The sequence below is a fragment of the Ailuropoda melanoleuca genome, chromosome 17 (genome assembly GCF_002007445.2).
Source record: "Ailuropoda melanoleuca isolate Jingjing chromosome 17, ASM200744v2, whole genome shotgun sequence".
Lineage (NCBI taxonomy): Eukaryota > Metazoa > Chordata > Mammalia > Carnivora > Ursidae > Ailuropoda > Ailuropoda melanoleuca.
Window position 1 is genome coordinate 1,761,758 of NC_048234.1, and position 21,421 is coordinate 1,783,178.

General features: G+C 54.2%; 1 protein-coding gene and 1 long non-coding RNA gene across 10 annotated transcripts; one reads left to right on the plus strand and one right to left on the minus strand.

Annotated features, from left to right (window-relative positions):
- The first annotated feature begins 8,236 nt into the window (after positions 1 to 8,236).
- On the plus strand, positions 8,237 to 21,415 carry LOC105239848. 5 transcript variants are annotated; one of them, XR_004621678.1, is made up of 6 exons: positions 8,237 to 8,705; positions 9,445 to 9,534; positions 13,504 to 13,630; positions 17,635 to 17,690; positions 18,310 to 20,779; positions 21,193 to 21,415. It is a non-coding gene; the product is annotated as an uncharacterized LOC105239848 (long non-coding RNA). The 5 variants fall into 5 exon arrangements; XR_004621679.1 differs by having other exon boundaries at positions 8,237 to 9,534; positions 18,310 to 18,483; positions 18,949 to 20,779; positions 21,193 to 21,325; XR_004621675.1 differs by having other exon boundaries at positions 8,237 to 9,534.
- On the minus strand, positions 16,369 to 21,385 carry ZMYND15 (zinc finger MYND-type containing 15). 5 transcript variants are annotated; one of them, XM_034646904.1, is made up of 13 exons: positions 21,304 to 21,385; positions 20,227 to 20,830; positions 19,643 to 19,877; positions 19,399 to 19,554; positions 19,009 to 19,169; positions 18,347 to 18,499; positions 17,941 to 18,021; positions 17,675 to 17,791; positions 17,488 to 17,576; positions 17,302 to 17,400; positions 17,038 to 17,191; positions 16,898 to 16,956; positions 16,369 to 16,621 (listed from the first exon to the last, which is right to left on the minus strand). In XM_034646904.1, the coding sequence occupies exons 2-13, from the start codon at positions 20,798 to 20,800 to the stop codon at positions 16,457 to 16,459; spliced, it is 2,043 nt and encodes a 680-aa protein (XP_034502795.1). In that variant the 5' UTR covers positions 20,801 to 20,830; positions 21,304 to 21,385; the 3' UTR covers positions 16,369 to 16,456. The 5 variants fall into 5 exon arrangements, with proteins under 5 accessions (XP_034502795.1, XP_034502796.1, XP_034502797.1 ...); XM_034646905.1 differs by lacking the exon at positions 21,304 to 21,385 and adding an exon at positions 20,926 to 21,234; XM_034646906.1 differs by lacking the exons at positions 17,675 to 17,791; positions 21,304 to 21,385 and having other exon boundaries at positions 20,227 to 21,234.
- Positions 21,416 to 21,421: the final 6 nt, after the last annotated feature.

Here is a 21,421-nt window from a genome sequence, read left to right on the forward strand (position 1 = left end):
AGGTCCAGAAAAATAAACAGCCCGGAGCAAGGTACAAAGGTTGGGGAAGAGGTGCGGCAGCTGTTGGCAGGGAGAGATAAGGGAGAGAGGCAGGAGACCACGCGGAGGGGGTGGAGGTGGAGGGAGCGGCCGAGCGGGTGGGGAGCTTGACACGGGGAAGTGGCCTGAGGTCAGTGCGAGCTTCCTCCTGTCCTGCACGCACCTGCTGCTCTCAGCACATCCTCTCCGGCTCCCCGCTGCCTTTGTGACTCAGCCCGCCCTATGCCTCTTCGAGGGCATGAAGGCTGGAGTGATGCCACGTCACGCGTGGTGGACCGTGGGGCTGAACTGCCACCGTGTGAGAAGTGTTTTGTAAACTGGGGGTACGCTCAGCAGTTGTGCGGTGGCCCCGTCATTTCCAGTGGGCCCACGAGGAGGGGCCTTCCTGGAAGGAAACTAAAAGGATGCTGGTGGACCGTCATTGTCCGCTCATTTCTGCTCTCAGTACTTGTTTAAAAAGCCCTCCTCCCAGGGCGCCTGGGGACTCAGTCAGTGAAGCATCTGCCTTCGGCTCAGGTCATGATCCCGGGGTCCTGGGATGGAGCCCCACAGCCACTGGGGCATCCCAAAAATGAACCTGGCTTCATCCTGAAGAGCTGCGTCATGAAAGGATACATCCAGGCGGCACGAAAGGTCACCTAGAAAGGAACAAAATCAGTGTGGCCCGAGATTTCTCTGTGGCCCTAAATGCCGGAAGACAGAGGAACAGGGTCCACGGTTGTGACAGCAAGCAAAGCACTACGTCCCCACGGTCGTGTGAATATCCAAGGTGCCCAGTGTGTGTGAAGGGCAATAGAATCCCATTTCTGAGAATGCTTGGGGTGGAAACACAACTGTGTCTCTTTCTTCTCCTTTGTGATGCTTTCTACAAGTAACTGAAGTCACCGAGAGATGTAGTAAAAAGAAAAATCCCCCAAATGGGGAAGTCCTGACATAACTCTAAGTAATTTCTGTAAAATTTAGTTGTGAAACGGAATGCCAGTTTCAAAAAGAAAAGCCTTTTGAAGCGAAAAAAGAGCATATATTGAAAACTTGTGCTCTGCAGGAGAGCGAGAAGACAAGCCACAGATCGGGAGAAAGTATGTGCAAAGGACACAGCTAATCAAAGACTGTTATCCAGGATGCACGAAGCACTCTTAAAACTCAACAATTAATGATTAAAAAAAAAGAACAACCCGATTAAGAAATTGGGCAGAAGACCCAAATAGACACCTCACCAAAAAGGATGTCCGGGTAGTAAACAGCGTATAAAAAGAAGTTCTGCGTTATGTCGTTATGGAAATGCAAATACCGTAGGACAACGGGGCACCGCCGCCACCTATGCGACCGGCCCAAATCCAAAACGCTGACAGTGCTAAGTGCTGACGAAGATGTGGGGCGACGGAGATCTCAGTCCCTGCTGGTGGGAGGGGCACGCAGTGCAGCCACTTGGGAAGAAAGTCTGGCAGTTTCTTATAAAACCAAACATCTTCTCACCATATGATCCCGCAATCAGACTTCTAGGTATTTACCCCAGTGAGCGAAGACCTAGGTCCACCCAAAAACCTGCATGCGGACGTTTTTAGCAGCTTTCTTCTGGCTTGCCCAAACTCGGAAGCCCCCAAGATGCCCCATGCTAGGGGAGCAGATAAATAGACGGTGGTCCATCCGGACAATACGCTATTTTTAGCGCTAAAAAGCAATGAGCTTTCAATCCACAGAAAGACATAAATGAGACTTGAGACTTGGTGCTGAGTGAAAGAACCCGATCTGAAAAGGCCACACGCTATGTGATTCCAGCCCTAGGATGGGTTGGAAAAGGCAAAACTCGGGGGACGGTAAAAAGGGCTGGGGGCCGGGGAGGGGAAAGGGATGGACGGACAGAGCAGAGTGTGTGTTTCGGGCAGGGAAATTCTCCTGTGTGATGTGTTCATGGCAGATCCAGGTCGTGATATGTGTTTGTCAAAACCCAGGGAGTGTCCAACACCAGCAGTAGACCCCAGCGTAAACTATGGCCTTGGGTGATAATGAGGACTTCGTGTAGGTCACGGACTGTAAGACACGCACCACGCTGCGGAGGGAGGGAAGCGTTGGCCGTGGGGGAGGCCAGGGGGTGCCTGGGGGTGTAATGGGAACACTCTATACTTTCCACTCAATTTAGTAGCCCTAAACTGCTCCAGAAAATAAGTTAGGCTTTAAAAAAAAAAAAGTCTCCAAGCTAAGGGCATAGATCTTACAAGTTGTCATCACAAGGGAAAAAATTGCGTCTATGTGAGGCTATGAGGTCAGGGACACTTCTGCACGTGTCACATCATCGTCCGTCTGCCTTAAACCTATGGAGTGTTATGCCGGCTGCGTGTCCGTCTTCTAAACCTTCAAAAAGATCGCACTGTGTTTTCAAACGGAGACCAAAGGCTAAGGTGTTTAGAAAGGCACAGAAACGGAGTAGTGGGGCGAAGATTTGGGGAGCGCAGGAGTCCGCTCTGTTGTCGACAGCTGGAAACCAGGGAAGGAGCAGCTTTGGGGACGTGCCCCTGGGGACAGTTGTGGGGGGCTCCTGAGAAATGCCGCGTCAGCACGGCCCTGCGTTGATGATGACCGATGGTCGATGGCACAGAGCGCGGGATCCGGGTGGCCAACGCACACATTGGCAGCTCCTTTGGGACACGATTCAGCACAGTCAGCCTCAGAAGACACGTCGGAAATACGAGAACGAGTTTATTTTGCGAGAGCTGTCTCTCCCTGGGATGCGTCCGGGTGATTTTTCAAAGGGCCTGAAGTTCGCATGAAATACACATTTTAAGCATTAAGATAGCATCGTGTGACAGCTAAACTGGCATCATTTTTTCTTCGCGGGGCAGAGTGAGAGACGGGGCAACAGTCACAGGTGTTTGAGGCTGAGTGAGACCCGCTGAGCAGCGGGTCTCAGGGGCCCAGCTCGCGGCACCTGCCAGCAGGGTCCCTATGTAATTGGGGAGGAAGGCCATGATGAAGGACGTATGCGGGGGCAGGGGCTGAGAGAGGTGGGGCAACAGCAGATTCGGATTTGGGGGTCAGGGAATCGGAGCCACAGAGACCGACGCAGGAGGCCCGTCTGGCTCTGCTCCCAGTCCAGTGCTCCATCCCGCCTGACTCCACACACCTTCCCCCCCCCCAGGGTTCTCGTTAAAGTCCTGCGGGAAGTGAAGATGTAGGGGCCTACATGTCCCAAACACTGAAGTCCTGAGCCCCTTCTGGCCGGTGAGAACGTTTTTGAAAGTTCTGTAACCGACCGACCGAGTGGGAACTGGAGAGAATTCCAGGCCCGGGGAAGTGGATGGGGAGCTGGGGCACAGGTGTGCGAGCCGGGGCCTACAGATGTTAGCAGCGGGCCTGCTGGACACAGGAATAGGAACTCACGTCATAGTGCTGGAGAAGCTGTTTGCCGGGCTCTGAGTATCCAATGTGCAGTAACTCCCACCCTCTCGTAACCACCCACGAGGAATTGGAAGGATGCCATCATCCCTGTTTCACAGACGAGGAAACTTGACTCCAGGGTCTGAGCCCCTGACCTCGATGCCCTGGTTCTTCCACTCAGAGAGGGGACGCCCGAGGACGGGAGGAGAGGTGATGGAGGCTGGCGTGGCCCAGGAGGCCGGCAGGTTCTGGGCAGAGGCTCCGGGGGCCACCGGAGGCCAGTGTGATTAGCATTGAGGAAGGGGTCAGAGATGGGGGCCAAGAGGAAGGCAGGGGCTGGGTTTTGTGCGGCCGTGAGAGGCGTGTAGGGGCTCTGGAGGGTTTTAAACAACGGGGTGACATGATTCTATTTATTTTTAAAGAGACCGTGTTGGTGGAGTGTGGAGCGGGGACTTAGAGGGGGAGGTGCAAGCAGGGAGACCAGGTGTCGGGAGGCTGTGACGATCCAGGTGACAAGTGACGTGGGAGTGGGGGGCACACGGTCGAAAAGCCACGTGTATCCGTGTAACTTCTGACCATCCCAACACATTAACTACCGTCGGCCAGAAGCCCTTCTGCTAACACACACAGTCGATGAACCCATCTTTCCTATATTTTATACTATGTTCTTACAATAAAGTAGGAGGAAACATGATGAAGAAAACCATGAGGAAAATACATTTACAGCGCGGTACAGCACTGACGGAAAAAACCCGCGTAGGAACGGACCGCGCAGTTCAAACCGTGTTGTCCGAGGGTCAACTCTATGTTCATTTTGGGGTCACTCCTTGCCCAGGGCCATCTTCCTAAACTGGGGACCACTGAGCCTCAGGAAGAGCCACCAGCAGATGGCAGCCCAGCTTGGAAGGCAAGGCGCTCGGGCCCCTCCGTGGGTTCCCCTCTGGCGGGTTATTCCGGGGGATGATTCCTCCACTGGGGCCGCCCTAACCAAGTGCCCGGACTTGGGGGCCTGAACAGCGGAAATTTACTGTCGCTGCTCTGGAGACCCGGAAGCCAACACACAGAGGTCCGCAGGGCTGGTTTCCTCCGCGTCCCCTTTCTGTGGCCTCCTTCTCCCTGTGTCTTTGCGTGATCTTCCCTCTGTACGTGTCTGTGTCCAAATTCCCTCGTTTCATAAGGACGTCAGTCCCTGGGGGTGAGGCCCCCTGTAGTGACCTCTAACTTAGGTAAAGACCCTCCCTCTGGGTACGGCCACGTTCTGAGGTGCTGGGGGCTAGGACTTCAACGTAGGACCTTTCAGGAGCCACGGTTGGGCCCTAACAGGGACGTAAATCTCCCCGCCAACCATGGGGCCAGATTCGAACAATAACGGCCCCCGTATCGGTAATTTTATCAACATTATCTGGGGAGGGTAGGAAGGTGATGTTTAGCTTCTTGATTTAATTGGGGAGAGACTCTTGGCACATTATTGTACTCTCGACTTCACACCAAGAAATACAAGTTAAAAATGCTTTTCAGGGGTGTCTAGGTGGCTCAGTCCATTGAGTGTCTGCCTTTGGCTCAGGTCCTGATCCTGGGGTCCTGGCATTGAGCCCCAAGTCGGGCTCCCTGCTCAGCGGGGAGTCTGCTTGTCCCTCTCCCCCTGCCCCTCCTCCTGCTCGTGCTCCCTCTCTCTCTCTCTCTGTCTCTCAAATAAATAAGTAAAATCTTTTAAAAAACGCTCTTAAAATTTTAAAGGAAACATTAGAGACACACAAAATGGGGTGTATGCTTTCCAAAGCAAAGTAGGAGATCAAAGCAAAGCAAACTCAATCCACATGGGCGATAAAGCATAGAGGAAAAACAGAAAGCATAAAATAGGGAGACTCATCATGTGAAACACATAACAATTCGCGTACATATTTTGATCTCCTCCATGAAAAACATGAATGTCTTCAAAGGGAGCTAATTGCCAAAATCGTGTTAGTGGCCTGGCCTCGGGGGAGGGGCAGGGTGATGGGACACAAGAGGGGGGGGACTTCCTCCTTGCGTCAGTGAAAAGGCTTTTTGACTTTTGGATTTTATTGTTGTGTTGGGGTTTTTTAATTTTTTCAGTTTTTTTTTATTATTTTATTTTTTAAAAAAGATTTTATTTATTTATTTGACAGAGATAGAGACAGCCAGCGAGAGAGGGAACACAAGCAGGGGGAGTGGGAGAGGAAGAAGCAGGCTCATAGCGGAGGAGCCTGATGTGGGGCTCGATCCCGGAATGCCAGGACCAAGCCCTGAGCTGAAGACAGACGCTTAACAACTGTGCCACCCAGGCGCCCTATTTTTTCATTTTTAAACATTTAAAAATTTTTTTTATTATTGTGTTTTTCCTTTAAAATAATAAATGCAGGGGCGCCTGGGTGGCACAGCGGTTAAGCGTCTGCCTTCAGCTCAGGGCGTGATCCCGGCGTTATGGGATCGAGCCCCACATCAGGCTCCTCCGCTATGAGCCTGCTTCTTCCTCTCCCACTCCCCCTGCTTGTGTTCCCTCTCTCGCTGGCTGTCTCTATCTCTGTCAAATAAATTAAAAAATCTGAAAAAAAAAATAAAATAATAAATGCAGAACAGAATTAAACTGTATCGTACAGAGCGTGTCTTGTTAAAGGGCCATTTTATGTTGGTATGGGGTATAGTTACAGTTATTATGTAACAGCCGTAACCCCTCAGGCACTAGGCCATATTGTAGGGAAACATACAAAGCCAAAATAGTTCGCAATAAACTGGGAGATTGTCGGAAATATACCAGCACAGGAAACTGTAACATAACTCACCAGCCTTTGGCAGATGAAGAAGGAAAAAATTTGCGAAGGTACAAAGGTATAGAGAATCTAAGTGATAATAAGGTTGATTGATTAATTAGCCACTCACGCAGTAACTATTTATTGAGCCTGTACGATGTGTCCCAGGCCTGTTGCTGGATCCCAGGAACACAACGGTGAACGTGACGTCTTCATCCCGGATCTTGATTCGGATGATATTTATTGAACTTTGTATCTCATAAATGGAGAACACACCCTCTTCGATGCCAACGAAACAGTCACAACTATGGATCGAATATTAGGCTCTGAAAGAAATACCCAGTTGCTCAAACCTGACATTGTACTGACCACATTCTTGGACCATGATGCCATAAACCGAAAACTTCCCAATGTTTAGGTAACAAAACCCAACCCCTTTTTTAAGTTTGTTATTATTTTTGTAGTCATCTTTCCACCGAGGGCAATGCTCGAGCCCATGACGCCGAGATCAAGAGTCGCTCGCTCTTCTGACGGAGCTGGCCAGGTGCCCCAGGCCTAAGTACGTTTTTGCTTAATGGGAAAATCCAAATTGTAAACCTCAGATGATTATACACAGACAATGAGACTACGTCAGGGCAAACCTGAAGCAGTGATAACACCAGATGACTGAGTACTGGTGATGAGTCAGGCTCGGTGCCAGAGACACGTCCTACTTTATCTTTTATCATCGTCGCGACAGGCACAGCACGGTGCTTGTGTTGCAAAGTAGGCCCTCACCAACTACTGAATGCGTGTATGTGGCTGGGACAAATTGATAACTTGCCTGAAACCACACAGCGGGAAGCAGTCAAGCTGGGACTTGAACACGGGCCTGTCACGTACTTGTCACGGCCGTGTCGCATCACCACTGGGACTTATGCAGTATGCATTGGGGAAGAGCGGAGCGTTAAGCTGGTTTTATCCCAAACCAGCTCTCTGGGACTTTTCACGTACTCGAGTGATCTTTCTCTTTCTCCCCTGTCTCCTTTTTTCCCTTCACAGCAAAGAGGTACAGAGGTCTTACTTTACACTAGGCATTGCTGAATACGCTGGGGGTTCAGTTGGGAGAGGCGAGCAGTGAGCGCGTCAGCCATTAAGTGCACAACTCTACGTGATGGTGACTTACGAGGAAAAATAGAACATGTTTAGGAGCTAAAGAAACAGCGGTTGAGGACTACTTTCGTTAAGGAGACACAGGAAGGCCTCTCGGCGGCAATGGCAGCCGGGAGAGAAGGAAGGTCAGGGAGGCAGAGTGTTGTAGTGCAGACAGCAGCATGTGACAAGGCCCTGCGGAGACCAGTGTGGCCCATGGCAGGAGCGGCAGAGACATGGAGTGGTCCGATCTTGGGGAGCCAGGGGGGAGCTAAAGAGGTGAAGAGGGAGCTGACCCCAAGATCTGGGCCTGGTGATGGGATGAGGGGGCCGTTTATCAACGTGAGGACGTGGGGGAGGACAGGAGTGGGGCAGGGATGGGAGAGGGAGGGGAGTCTCAAAAAGAAGGGAGAGGCTGAGAGATGAGCCAGAGCAGGAGGGCCCAGCACAGGGTGTCCGGGCACCGTGGGAAGAAGACCAGGACAGCGTGAGTCCTGGAGGCCAAGGCCATGTTTCAGGAAGGGTGGGCAGGTCACTTAAACGCTCCCCAGACGGGGAGAACTGACCGCTGGGTCTGGCAAGATCATCTCGCTGAGGGCACTCCATTGGGGTGGTGGAGACGTGAAGTGGAGAAAGGGTGACCAAGACATTCGAGGGACAAATTCAACACGAAAGACCAAGGCACAAACAGAAAAGAAGGACTTTGCAGGGAATGGCCATGATGCCAGGCGGGGTGTTTCTTTTCTGGAAAGACAAGAGCTAGGATGGCTGGCCAAGGTTGGCAAGGTGCTGCTATCTGGGGAGAGAGGTGTTTGAAGTCCTCACTTCGGAGGGACTGCCAGCAGTGCTGAGAGCCTCCTGGTGGCTCCGGGGCAGACTTGCCTCGAGATCTGGCCCGTGTCTCTCTCCAGCCTTGTGCAACAGCTCGGGCAAAGTCCCCCGTCACTCGCTCGGTGGAGCTTGGCTCAGACATGCTTGGGGTTCTGCAAGTAAGATGTGGGGAGAGAGGACGGGAGAACTGGGAGTGTCTGCATCGGGCTGGACAGCTGGGTAGACACGGGGTGAGGGCAGACGTGAACACCCGCACAGGGTGGGGGACGGTGACCATGTGGACCAGCCAACAGACTCCAGAGCCCGAAGGGTGAGGCCGAATTGCGGAACTGAGCGCAGCAGAGAGGGCTGTGGGGGAAGGAGGGCGGCGGGGTGCCTGAAATCAGGACGCTGGGAGCAGTGCCGCTCCTGGTAACGCTGGGGTCCTAGGGCTCGGTGGCTGGAGTGTGTGGCCGAGGTGGGGTGAGCCTGCAGGGGACGGGGGCTGGCGGGGTTCTGGGCTGATTTCAGAGGCTGCCAGTCTACACCAATGAAGACATGCGTCACGGTGGAGAAGTGAACGTAAGCCCAACGCTGGAGGCCTCCGCCCAGCGGATAGACGCTGGAAGATGCGTGCGAGCGGAGGGGTGATGGATACCCAACAGCAGGCTGGCGTGGGCTTCCAAGGGCCTGGGGTTTGGGAGGGAAGGGAAATTTTTTGGAAGCCATAGCAGGGAGGAAGAAAGACACCTGCCGCACCTCAGGATATGTGGAATGTGGGGGAGACAGCAACAGTCTCTTCCAAGAGTTGCTTCGGAGCAGAGCCAAGTTTCCGTGAGAACAAGGGGGAGGAGCCCGAGCGCAGGGTTGGACGGGTTGGTTCGTGGCAGGGTCGGGGGAGGGTAGGAGATCGTCCCTCGGGGATAAGGCCAGGGGACGACAGATGCCCTGGTCAGCGTGGACAGGGCGAGAAGGCCTGCTATCCCGGTGAAAGATGGGGGTTCGTTTTACTTGCTGAGTCTGTCTCAGGCTTGGTCTCTCCGGCATGTTGCTGTAATAATGGCAACGCTGGTATCTGCTGACTCCTTGCTGTGCTGTCGACCCTTCTCAGCCCTGACATGTACTGCCCCCCTTATCCTCACGACTGTCCCCCTTTGGCAAGTGGGGAACCCTGTACAGGGATGGCAAAGCGAGGAAGCAGGGAGTCTGGATTTGAACTCAGGCATCTGACCCCTACCTAAGCCTTGTCTTTTTTTTTTTTAAATTTTAAGAAGGTATTTTGTTTTCTCTCTCTCTCTCTCTCTCTGTCTTTTAATTTAAGTGCTACATCCAGTGTGGGGCTCGAACTCACGACGCCATGGTCAAGCGTCACAGGGTCCTCGGACGGAGCAGGCCAGCTGCCCCTAAGAAGGTATTTTATTTAACCTAATATATCCCAAATTGCTGTCGTTTCAACATGTAATCAACATAAAATGTTATCGATAAGATATTTTACGTTATTTCCGACATACTAAGTCTTCGAAATCCAGTTTGTGTCTGAAGTCAGACTTGCCACGTTTTTCGTGTTCAGTGGCAGCACGTGGCAAGAGGCGCTGCACTCTGTCTAAGGCTTGGCTCTCGTCGCATTGCATTCCACGTCCTGTTGTGGTGGCGAGGCGGGCAGTGCCCGATGGGGGAGGTGAGCTTTCCACCCAGCTCACCCATCCCTCTCCAGGAGCCCCCCGTAAATCCCTCCACGTATTTCAAAGAAAAATTGGCAAAAGAGTTGGCGATTCTTTGCACGGCCAGTCACGGAGGAGAAAAGGGCTCTCGTAGGTAAGCCATTCTCTCTGCTCTGGGAGGCTGTGTGGTTTTTCCAAGAAGCAGTTAGGGGCGGTGGTTCAAGGCACATATTCAAGAGCTGGGTTGCCTGATATGTTTCCAGGTTACCCTGCCTGACCGTGGTTAACTGATGACCTCCCCATGCCTCAGTCTCCTCATCTGTAAAGCGGGGGATACTAATAGCACCTACCGGTTTGTGCCGAGGATTATATTTATTCATCTACGTAAATTAGGTGCTGAGAACACACTGGGACACGAGTAAGCCCTTTGTGCATATTTGCGCTTTCCACTTTCCGCGCCAGCCCAAGGGAGCGTGCTCGCAGAAGAGATTCTCCGGGGTTCTGGGGCTGAATCTGCCTGCGTTCAAACCAGGTCTGTCTAAATCCAGGACTCATGGCCTACCTCCAGCAACTGATTGGACAGCTAGACAAGTCTTACACTCCCAGGATCCACTTCCCCCCCAGAACAGAAGGGAAGGCTATCTTCTTAAAATTCCTTTGTAAATGTCGAGTGACGGTTCTGTCCCGGGCACAGTGCAAGGGCATAGTTCTAAAGAATACAGACCAGTCTCCCCTTTCGTGGAATTTACTTTTCCGAGTGTGCTGGAGGAAGACGCATAATAAATGTAAATAAATAAATAATAAGGCAACTGGGATAAGCGCTTAGGGAAAACGGAGGTGTGACATGATGGAGAGGGATGGGGATAAAAAAGCCTCATCTTATTCTAAACTCCAACGGTACTGAACTGCTTGTAGTTTTTCCAAACACCTTACTTACTTTTGCCCCAGGGCCTTTGCACATGCTATCACCATCTTTTCCCTTCTTTACCTGGCTGACTCCTACTTGTCCTTCAGGTCACTGCTTAGATGTCATTTCTTCCAGGAAGCTCTCCCTGATACCCCAAGGCTGTCTTAAGTGCCTCCTCTGTGTCTCTAAGAGTCTGAAACTTTTCATCATCACACACTGTACTAGAACTTCCCGGTGACTTCTCCGTGTCTTCCAGGCCTCCCTCCAAGCCCGTGACTCTCAGATGTTTTGACCGTGGTCTACAGTAAAGAATACATTTCATATCATGATTCAGTACACACACGCACATACGAGCATATGTGGTAGCTGTACGTGAAACAAATGTCTCACAAAATAATATTCACTCTCACGACATGTGATACACCTAATAGTTGCATTCTATTCTATTTCATTAAAAAAAAAAAGAGAGAACGCTGTTTGAGGCTGACTTTGACTTTATGACCCACACAAAATCTCATAAATGTGCATTTTGAAAATCTTTTTTCTTTTAAAAGATTTTATTCATTTATTTGACAGAGAGAGAGCACAAGCAGGGGGAGCGGCAGGCAGAGGGAGAAGCAGGGTCCCCGCTGAGCAGGGAGCCCGATGCGGGGCTCCATCCCAGGACCCCGGGATCACGACCCGAGCTGAAGGCAGATGCTTCACCGGCTGAGCCACCAGGCACCCTGAACATCTTCTTTTTCAAGTTTACTTATTTATTTAAGTAATCTCTATGCCCAACGTGGGGGCCTCACGCTCACAACCCCGAGCTCAAGAGTCGTGCGCTCTTCCGACTGACCCAGCCGGGCGCCCTTGCGTTTTGAAAATCTTGCCCTGGGCGCCTGGGTGGTTCAGTGAAGCATCTGCCTCCATCTCAGGTCATGATCCCGGGGTCCTGGAATCCAGTCCTGCGTCAGACTCCCTGCTCAGCGGGGAGCCTGCTTCTCCCTCTGCACCTCCCCCTGCTTGTGCTCTCTCTCTCTCTCAAATAAATAAGATAAAATCTTTAAAAATAGAGAGAGAGAGAGAAAAGAAAATCTTGTCCTAGCCAGAGGTCAGAGAACTTTTTCTACGAAGGGCCTGTTAGCGGATATTTTAGGCTCTGCAGGGCCATATGGTTTCTGTCACAAGTTCACTATGAAAAACCCCGCTGTTTGTATCATGAAAGTAGCCCCAGACAATACATAAATAAATAGCTGTGGGCTCTATTTCTATATAAATTTATGGACACTGCAATTTGAATTTCATATAATTTTCACATCACAAAATCTTCTTCTTTCAGTTTCTTAGCTTGATGCTCATCCGAAAGCAGGCGGCGGGCTGGGCTGGGCTAGAGGCCGCGTCTTACTGACCCCTGCCACAGACTATAAGCTTCACGGAGGCAGGGACCCCTGTCTGTGTGTTTTCCCCCCTCACCTCTCCAAGTACCACACAAAGCCTTGCTTGCATTCGCTCAATATCCAGTGAGTGAATTGTTAAAGGCAGCAATTTGTAAATTAAACGTTTTGATTATGCAAGCACTGCGAGCTCATAAGCAGGCAAATCCTCAGTAATCCTGCCTCTTTGAGATAACCATATCCTTTCCTACTTTTTATGCAGTAGATGCCAGGAATTCAGGGAAAGGTTATTTTCTGGCCAAGGCAGTGGTAAAAAAGTTCTATTTCCCCTCAGTTCACCAGGGACCTGGGCTTCCCTTTTATGGTCATAGGAGACACACAGGGCACTCTGAGGGCTTTGCAGGGGGGCATCTACCCTTATCTGGGAGTCAGGGAAGTTCTCCTTTCCTACGGAAGTGATGTTTAGGCTGAGACGACATCTATTGAGCAAGAAAATGGGGAAGTTCCACGATGAGAGGACATGGTGTCTATTTAGAGGCGTCCGGCTTGGAGGGTAGAGAGGGGGTGGAAAGTGGCATGAGATCAGCCTACGGAGGTGGGCACAGAGCACAGTAGAAGCGTCTTCCCATCTAGATCTGATTACCAGCTTACAGGAACTAAGGAAGATAAAAGGAAATTAAACACACACACACCCCCCCAAAAAAACACCCCGAAGAAGCCATCAGCCAGATCCAGAATGAGGAAGATTCTACAGGACCAAGATTCTGTTTCTCATCGAATCAGTGGCACGGAAACAAAAAAAGAAAAGGGAGGGAATTCCCTTACAGAACAAAAGAGACCAAAGGGACTCAGGAGCCAAAGCCACGTGTGGGCCTTGTTTATTTCTTGGAACAAAACAGGTGTAAAAGCCATCTTTGAGATAATCAAAGAAATTTGAACGTGAACTGGGTGTTGTACGATATTGAAGAGTGATTGCATTTCTGTTGGGCATGGTGGTTACATTTGTTACAAGCCCCTGTTAATTATAGATGCACGTAAGTGAGATGACAGGCGTCTGGGCTGTGCTCTCTCACACTCCGGAAAGAAGCTGGAGGGATCTTGTGATCGAATAATATGCATCTGGTCTTTGTCCCAGTTCCTGGCACGGTGCTTCTCAAAATCCTGGAGTTTCCCGAGTAACAGGGGGGAGAGGAGGGTTTTACGTTATTCATACTGAGGCCCCCCACGCTGACAGCCTTCTCGGGGACCAGAGCATACTTGCTCACTCCATGGCCATCTCTGAGGCTAGTGGCCGAAGCTTAGACTGACCAAAATCTGAGCTCCGTCTAGCACCAAAGCCCAAACCAGAACTCTTTTTAAATCTCATTTTAGCCATCACAGATAATCACCCAGGGATGGTGTGTTTCCCTTTTTCTTATTAGTTTGCATTTCCGTAGGCAGCCGGGGAACCAGCTCCCGGGAGTTGGGTCCAATTCTAAATTCCACTGGTCACTTTACCTTGGGTAACGGAGTGCGGTGCCGCTGCTGTTCCCAGTGCGAGCAGTCACGTGGCCACCCAGAAAGGTAAGGCTCCTCATCCCCTTCCCTTCCTCCTTGCTCTTCCCAGACCGCAGCTTTCTGTGGGCCAAGGCCAGGGTAGCCCGCTTCTGGCACTACGATCAGCTCTTTTTACTACCGGCATTCTGACACCAAAGCTGTGTGTGTGTGTGTGTGTGTGTGTATGTGTGGTTCCCCCCCCACGCCAACCGATTCCCCACCTGGCCAGGTAATGGCGTGTGGGGCGGGAAATTGCTTGGCCAGCGGTGCTTTGCCGCTGGGGAGTTCTACTCTTTGGTCAAGTCTCCCACTAAGTACCCAGAGTGAGCTTAACCCCCCAAGGCTGTCCCCACTTCAGATGCCAGGGCCAAGTCCCAGGCCTTCTGTACTTCTGACCAACTGATTACAAACGAGGGTTCCCGTGACCCCCTCCGTAGGTCCGGTAATTTACTAAAACGGCTCATGGAACTCAGGACCACAGTTTCCTGTCACTGATTGATTACAAAGGACACAGCTCAGGGACAGGCACTGGAGGAAATGCACAGTGCAAGGGGTGGGCGGTAGGGTGGGCTGGAGCCCCCCGCCCTCCCCAGCTGCATGACCCTCAGAGCTCTCTGAACCCCATTGGTGGGAGGGTTTTTATGGAGGCTCTATTACGTAGGCATGATTGATGAAATCCTGGTGATTAACTCAGTCTCCAGCCCCCTTGCCACTCCCTGGCAGGTTGAAAAGTGGGGTGAAAATTCCAGCACTCTACTCACACTATTCCTAGCAACCTGCCCCCACCTGAAGTTAAATAGGGGTCCCCCTAGGGTCACCTCATTAGCATAAACTCAGATGTGGTTGGAAGGGCTTGTGATGAATAACCCAGGACACTCTCCTATCACCCTTTTCACTAAGGAGATTCCAAGGGTTTCAGAAGCTCTTGTGCCAGGAGCCTGGACAGACCAAATATACACATGTGTCGTCTTGTATCATAGATTCCCGAGAAGTGATAATAAAATGAGAAAAACGTTGGTAATTGTTGAAGTTGAGTGACGGGTACATAGAGATTCGTGATGCTGTCTCTGGGCTTTTGTGTGTATTTGGAAACTTAGACGCTAAAATATTCATAATAAAAGAGAAAGACAGGGGCGCCCGGGTGGCTCAGTCAGTTGGGCGTCCGCCTTTGGCTCAGGTCATGACCCCAGGGTGCTGGGATCGAGTCCTGCATCCAGCTCCCTGCTCTGAGGGGAGCCTGCTTTTCCCTCTCCCTCTGCCTGCCACTCTGCCTACTTGTGCTCTCTCTCTCTAATAAATAAATCTTAAAAAAAAAAATAGAAGAGAATGACAGAAAGGGAGAGAAGGACCTATAAGCCATACTAAGGAGTCTGAACTTTGATTTTTAACTTTGTACTTTGAAAGAGTTTTCGAGTTACTGTGAGTTACAGTATTCCTGTAGACCCTTCACCCAGCTTCTTCTCACGGTCCATCTTACACCCATAGCGTGTTTTTATCAAACCGAAGAAATTAACATCGACAGAATCGACAGAATACCGCTAGCTGAACTCTACAGAGTTTATTTGGATCCTCCCGTTTTTCCACTCCTTTTTCTGCCCCAGGGTCCAATCCAGGAGACATCATAGTTAGATGTCACGTGTCCGTTCTCCCTTCCAGTCTGTCTGTTTCTTGGTCTTTTCTTGCCTTCCGTGCCCCCAGGTTTTGCAGACCGTCCCACGGTATGGATTTGTCTGATGTTCTCTCACAGTCAGACCGAGGTTATGGATTTTTGGGAAGAGTATGAAGGTGATCTGCCTTTCTCATTGCAACATGTCAGGGAGCACATGATGTCAATGGGACTTACGTTCATCAACCTTCATCACTTCATTAAGGTGGCGTCTGCTAAGTTTCTCCACCACTCTTCCCTTTCTATACTTCCTGAGTCACTGAACCCAGCCCACACTCAGGGGATTTTAAGAGTGGAGGAAAGTCGCCGGAGGGATGGAAGCAGGGAAGTAATGCTGTAGAAGGAATTCTCTGCCTGACACCCTGAGTGGGCAGTGACAGTGGACATGAACTGGATTCGAGTGATGTTTGCAGTGTGACTCAGCACGAGCTCGTTCTTCATGGCATGTGAGGAAGGAGAGAAGGTGGAGACAAGACAAGGATGGCCCACGGCTGGGTGGCTGGGGCCCTTTCGCTCCCCTAAACCAAGGTCCGTGTGCCCCTGGGAGCTCGTGCGCGTCCCCTACCTGCTAGTGAGAAGCCCCTCTCTGGTTCTGGATCTCGTCTTGCCTGGGGGCAGGTCCCTGAGGGTTACTGGGGCCTACAGTGACTTACACACACACATCGGGGGTTTGGTATCACCAAGGAGGGTGGGAGTCGGAGCTGCGGGGAAGACAGGACAGCCGTCGTGGAGGGGCTGCAAGAAGCTAGAGGAAAGTGAGTCAGCCCGAAATCCTTTTCTCCCCTCCACATTTAATGACCCGGTTATGGGTGTGTAACCAGAGCGTCCGTGACTCAGTGGTTTCAAACAAGTACTTTAATTTACCTCTGCGAGCTCAGCCAACCGGCCTCCCCGGGCCGAGCGCGTTTTGGTTCTCCCTCCGGGGGCGCGCTGGGGGAGGGCTGGGCGGCCACACCTGAGCCCTCACCTGCGCCGGCGGACCCCCCGCCGGGGTTTCTTCTCCCCTCGGCGCCTGCGGGCGGGGGCGGGCGGCGCGGCGGGGGGCCGTGGGGATGGGCCAGCGGGCGGGGTCCCCGGAGCTGGATCCAGCTCGCGGCGTGTGCGCGGGGTCGAGGCCCACAGGGGCGAGGGTAGCGGGGGCGTGGGGGTCCCCGGAGGGCGGAGGACCCTGCGGGGGTCGCGGGCCCTTACCAGGGCATGCAGTTGTCGGCGGCTCGCAGGCGAAAGGGGGAGCGGAAGGGGTTGGGCCGCGGGGGGCTGGTGCCCCCTCCCGTGGCCACAGCCATGGTCTGGTCGTCCATCACACAGCCGTACTCGCTGCTCTCGGTGAAGAAGGCCGGGACTCGGAAGGACTGCGGTGGGCGCGGACCTCTGACTCTCGGAGCAGCGCCTCCGCCCAGCCCCTCCCCAGGCGCCAGGGGCTCAGACGGGGGTGGAAACCGGGGACCCAGACAGACCGGGAGGGGGAGAGGCACAAGGCAGGCACACAGACAGACAGACAGGGTCAGGAGGGCCCTGGGCGCGCCCCGGGTCTGGGGTAGAGGGTGGGAAGAAGAGGCTTTCCGAGGAGGTGGAGGGTGGGGGTGTGGCAGGAGGGGAGAGCAGGTCCCTTTTGGCCCATTCCCCACCTGTAGTCGGGGCAGCGAGCTCAGCCAAGTGTCCTTGAGACCGAAGCCGGAGTTAAATCCTGCAGACCGAGGGAGAGTGGGCAGGAGCTGTCGCCCACGGCCTTCTCCCAGGTCCCCACAATCCTACCCCAGGCTCTTACCGATAACCAGGTCAGGTTTGGGCCCCTGCAGCAGGTGGTAGGGCCGTGCAGACACCTTGATCTGCAGGTCCCTGCGGCCCCCCTTCTCCTTAGTGCCTGAGCTGAGCCGCGCGGATACCCCGGAACCAGGACGGACAGACACTTCTGGTCCATCCTGGGGAGGCAGGAGCGGAGTGGAGAAACCACTGGAAGTTAGGGCACTGGGAAGCACGTTAGGCAAGGGGAGAGCAGGAGGTAGGAGGGCAGCCCCCCCCCAGCCCTCACCCTCTGCAGGGTAAAATGCTGCTGGTCACTGTCGGGGGGCAGGCCGTCACCCACAAACTGCAGCTCCAGGGCCACGTGGGGGAGCAAGACCAAGAGCTCCTGAAGGACGGAGAGGACAGATCAGGGTCCCACCCCACAGCCAGCTCCACACCCAAATGCCCAACCTCTGGTCCTGGAGGGACTTACCCAAAACACCATGACAAGGTCAAACTCCTTCCCGGCTTCCACCACGTGGATTTTCAGTGACTGCTTGTTCTGGATGTTGAGCTCAGGGACTGGGTAAGAAGCTAGCCGCTTAAGAACATGGTCTCCCTTCCTCTTGTCCCCCTCCAGCTCCCTGCCCCCCTTGGCCCTGAGGCTCTGCTCTCCTTACAAGACTGGGGCACCAGGTGGGTGATGACATAATACACAGTCAACGGGTAGGTGAGAAGCACGGCCATAGGGGAGTCCAAGCTGAGGCCCCTCCACGTGTAGTAATCCTGCCATGAGCCTGGGGAGAGCAGGTTACTGGGGTCCCTGGCCCCGGCCTGGACCCCAGCCCCTTCCGGTCTAATAGCCCCCTTCTTCTCAGCCATTCAGACTGCTGGCCCTCCAGTCCCTGTCCCTACCTCTAGCTCCCTCGGGGACCCTCCAGCTCACCAAAGAGGGCCCTGGGTGGATCTAGGGGCACAGGAGGCATCACGGCGGGCCCATCCCCCTGGAGAAGCTGGTAGGGATCTCCTGAAAGGATGGAAGGAAGAAGAGGATCCTGGGGTCAGGGAGTCCCCCACCCCGTGCATCCCCCTCTTGCTTCCAAAGGAGCTGTATTCCCTAGAGCTGCAGCAAGAGAAATGGGAGATTGCCTGTGGATGGGGCTTCTGGATGGGGTGGGCAGGGGTGAGCACCTTGAGGATTTGGGAAAGGCCTGAAGTGGCCGTGGTGGTTGGTGGTGGCGATGGAGTTGGGTGTGTATTTGAAGGCATTGTCTAGGACCCGGACAACTGTTTTCTCCCCCATCCTTCCCTCTAGGCTGAGGGGCCCATGCCTGAGGAGAGGCCCCACGAACCACTGAGAAGAAGGTTGAGGGCTGGCATGCTGCCTCTGGGGTGCCTGTGGGTGCCAGGGCCTGGAATCAGCATGCTGAGCTGGGTCCAGTAGCCACGAGTGAGGCCCCGTGAGGCCAGAAAGGCCTCCTTGTTGAAGGTTTCACTGGTCACCTCTGGAGAGGGAGGAGGGGAGGGTTTCAGGGCCTGGTGTCTAGGACCCCAGACTGTAGCTCTTCTCAGTTTCTGTCAAGGCCCCTGGGTCTGAATCTGGTTCTAGTCCTAGAGAGAACGACCGTTTCCGACTGTTTACAGCATAGCAGGCACCGAGCTCACAGAATCCTTGTCACAGTTCCCTGGGTTTTAGCGTTTGTTAATATACTCATTTTACAGATGAGGAAACTGAGGCTCTAAATATTCACGTGATTTGTTTATGGTCTCCAGTTACTGGCGGCCCTAGGCAGCAAGTGCCTGCACCCTGTTCCCGAATCCCCGGCGCTCTCTCAGGGACGCAGGGTCACACTCCTCCGCTCCAGTGCCTGTCTCAGCCCCAGGGCTCTAGCCCCCAGCCCTGAATCCCCAGCGTCCGGGCCTTACTGCTCAAACGCTTCCCCTTCCTACCCAGGCGCCCAGGCCCAGTCCCAAACCCGTGTCTGAGGGGTGATGCCCCGTCTCCTTGGGGTACCTGCAGCATAGGTAAAAGGCAGAGTCGCCAGCTCCCTGGCCCGCTCCATGAAGCCTGCAAGCCTTGGGCACCAAAACCGGTGGCTCACGTCATCTGGGCATCGCCGCCAGTCGGCCCGGAGACAAGTCTCTCCACAGTACAAGACGGCGCTGCACTGGGGGCTGGGGTCACAGGGGGTGGCGGGCACCCGGCGTTCATCCCTCTAGCTCCTTGGTCTGCTGTTTGCCCTACTGCTGCCCATGTATCGTTTTCTGTATACTCTGCCCCTAACACCTTGCTTTTTCCCTCCTTTGATTCCCCGGACCCTCGCTCTGTCTGCTGGGCCCCCCCACTGCTTGCCTGAGTGTTGGGGGTCTCCCTCCCTCTCCCTCCATCTTCCAGGCCACTCACCAAGGTGTCAGCTTCACCTCAAAGCTATGCCTGTGACAGACGTGGCAGGTTCGAGCCCGGAGGGAGGCAAACGTGAAGCCCGGCCGGGGACCCCATGTCCGCATCGGGGTCTTGGCTAACTTCACTCCCAGCCTCGGGACCAGACTCTCCAAATCTCTGAATGGGGGTGGAGACTGTCAGGCTGGAGGGCTCAGGAGTCCAGATCCCTAGGCCTCCCCCAACCTCAGATACCAGATTTCTTTACCGATGCAGCTGGGCGTCTCCCACGGTGAGCTGTCGGGGCTTTCGAGGGTCTCCGGAGCCCATCGGGCAGGCCATGCTATGGCAGAGGAGTGCATAAGCCCGAGGAGCCAGGTTCTCAGTCCCTGAGCCCTTGCCGGCACTCTCCTGGGTTCCATCCATTAGCAGGTCTATGCCCAAGATGGTGCCATGTTCATCGGTCACCAGTAAGAGGCAGGAAAGGTGCAGGGGGGCAGCCTCTGGGGAAGAAGGGAAAAGTCAGGGGCGGGGAGCAGCAAAGATGGTCAGGGTCCGGGGTATGAACAGCATGCCTACAGGGGCTACGCGGGTCAACTAAGTGAACAGAGGGGACCAGGTAGAGAGGGTATGCCTCGTGGGAAGGGGCCACGTGCTGCACGATGCCGGGCGGGGGGGGGGCGGTCTGCGGCCATGCAGAGTATGGGCCTGCTGTTGGAACTTCCCAGTGGGTCAGTGAAAACACCTTTTCGGGCCAGATTGGCCTGCAGGCCACCCGATGGTGACTCCTGGCTTGGCTGCCTGGTAGAGGAGGTCTTCCAAAGGGCAGAATGCCCAGACCGGGGTTCTTACCGCTTCTCCGTCCCTTCCTCCTCTCGGGGCCCGGTTCGTCCTCCGCCTTGTCCTCTCGGCAGCCACCCTCACCGCCTCCTGCCTCCTGCTCGGCCTCCTCTGTCTCCCCTGGAGGGTTTGCTTCCTGGGGGGACTCCCTGCTGGTGGGGGTTGGCTCGCCGTTGTCCTCTGGGTCTACCTTCTCCACACTGGCACTCTCCTCCTCTCCATTCTCTTCCTGCTCCTCCTCCATTTCCTCCCCTTCCTCCAGGCTGACGAAGCTGACGTAGGGGCTTAGGTCTCGCAGGTGGAGTGGGGGCTCATCTCCCAGGAACCGGGCAGCCCCCAGGCCTGGTCCAGGCCCTGGCTCTGCCCCTTGCCCCAGGCTGATACCCACGCTTCGGTTGGGCAAGACATGGAGCACCCAAAGGGCAGGGTCCTGGGGCAGCCTTCTGATCTGAGCCTCCAGCTGGCGCCAGCGGCCCTCCGGGCTGGCCCCCGCAGCCCCACGCTCCGCGGCGAACTTTCGGAACCAGCCAAACAGGAGGGCAGCGAAATCGAGGAACTCATCTCGGTATCCAGACACAAACTCCATGTCTTCAGGGGCACAGGGTCTGGGCCCAGACTGAGCAGAGGAAGGGATGTATGGTGAGGGAGAGGATAGGGATGGGTTTGGGCCGGGCTCACAACGTGGGGTGGGTGAGTTTGAGGGTCACTTACGGTGGGACCTCTGGACGAGTGTTAGCAGCTCAGACAAATTTTCAGGGCTAAGGATGGGAGTTCGGGGTGAGAACGGGGGTGGGGGGGCTAGGCTTGGAAGCGGGTGAGCAGGGTTTAAGATGAGTAGTCAGGAGTGAGATGGTATTTGGGGCTCACAATCTGCGGCTCAACCCTTCAAAAGTAGGGTTTGAATTGTGAATAGATTTGAAGGGACAATCCTACGGGGAAGGGACTGGTGAGGAGGGATTACTGTGGATCCGTCCGTAGGGTGTGGAAGAGCGTCCCGGAGCCCAGCCGCAGCATCCCCTCGGCTTGGATCTGCTCGGCGGGGAGCCCCCGCGGACCCAGCCCCTCCCGGCCGCTCCACCACTCCGGTACCTGCAGCCGCCACCACTTTTCGAAGGTAAATACCTCGGGGCTGGGGGGCGGCCGTGACGTCAGGGCGGCCGGAGCACGCGGCCCGCGGCCCGCGGCCCGGCCCGCGGCCCGGGTGGCC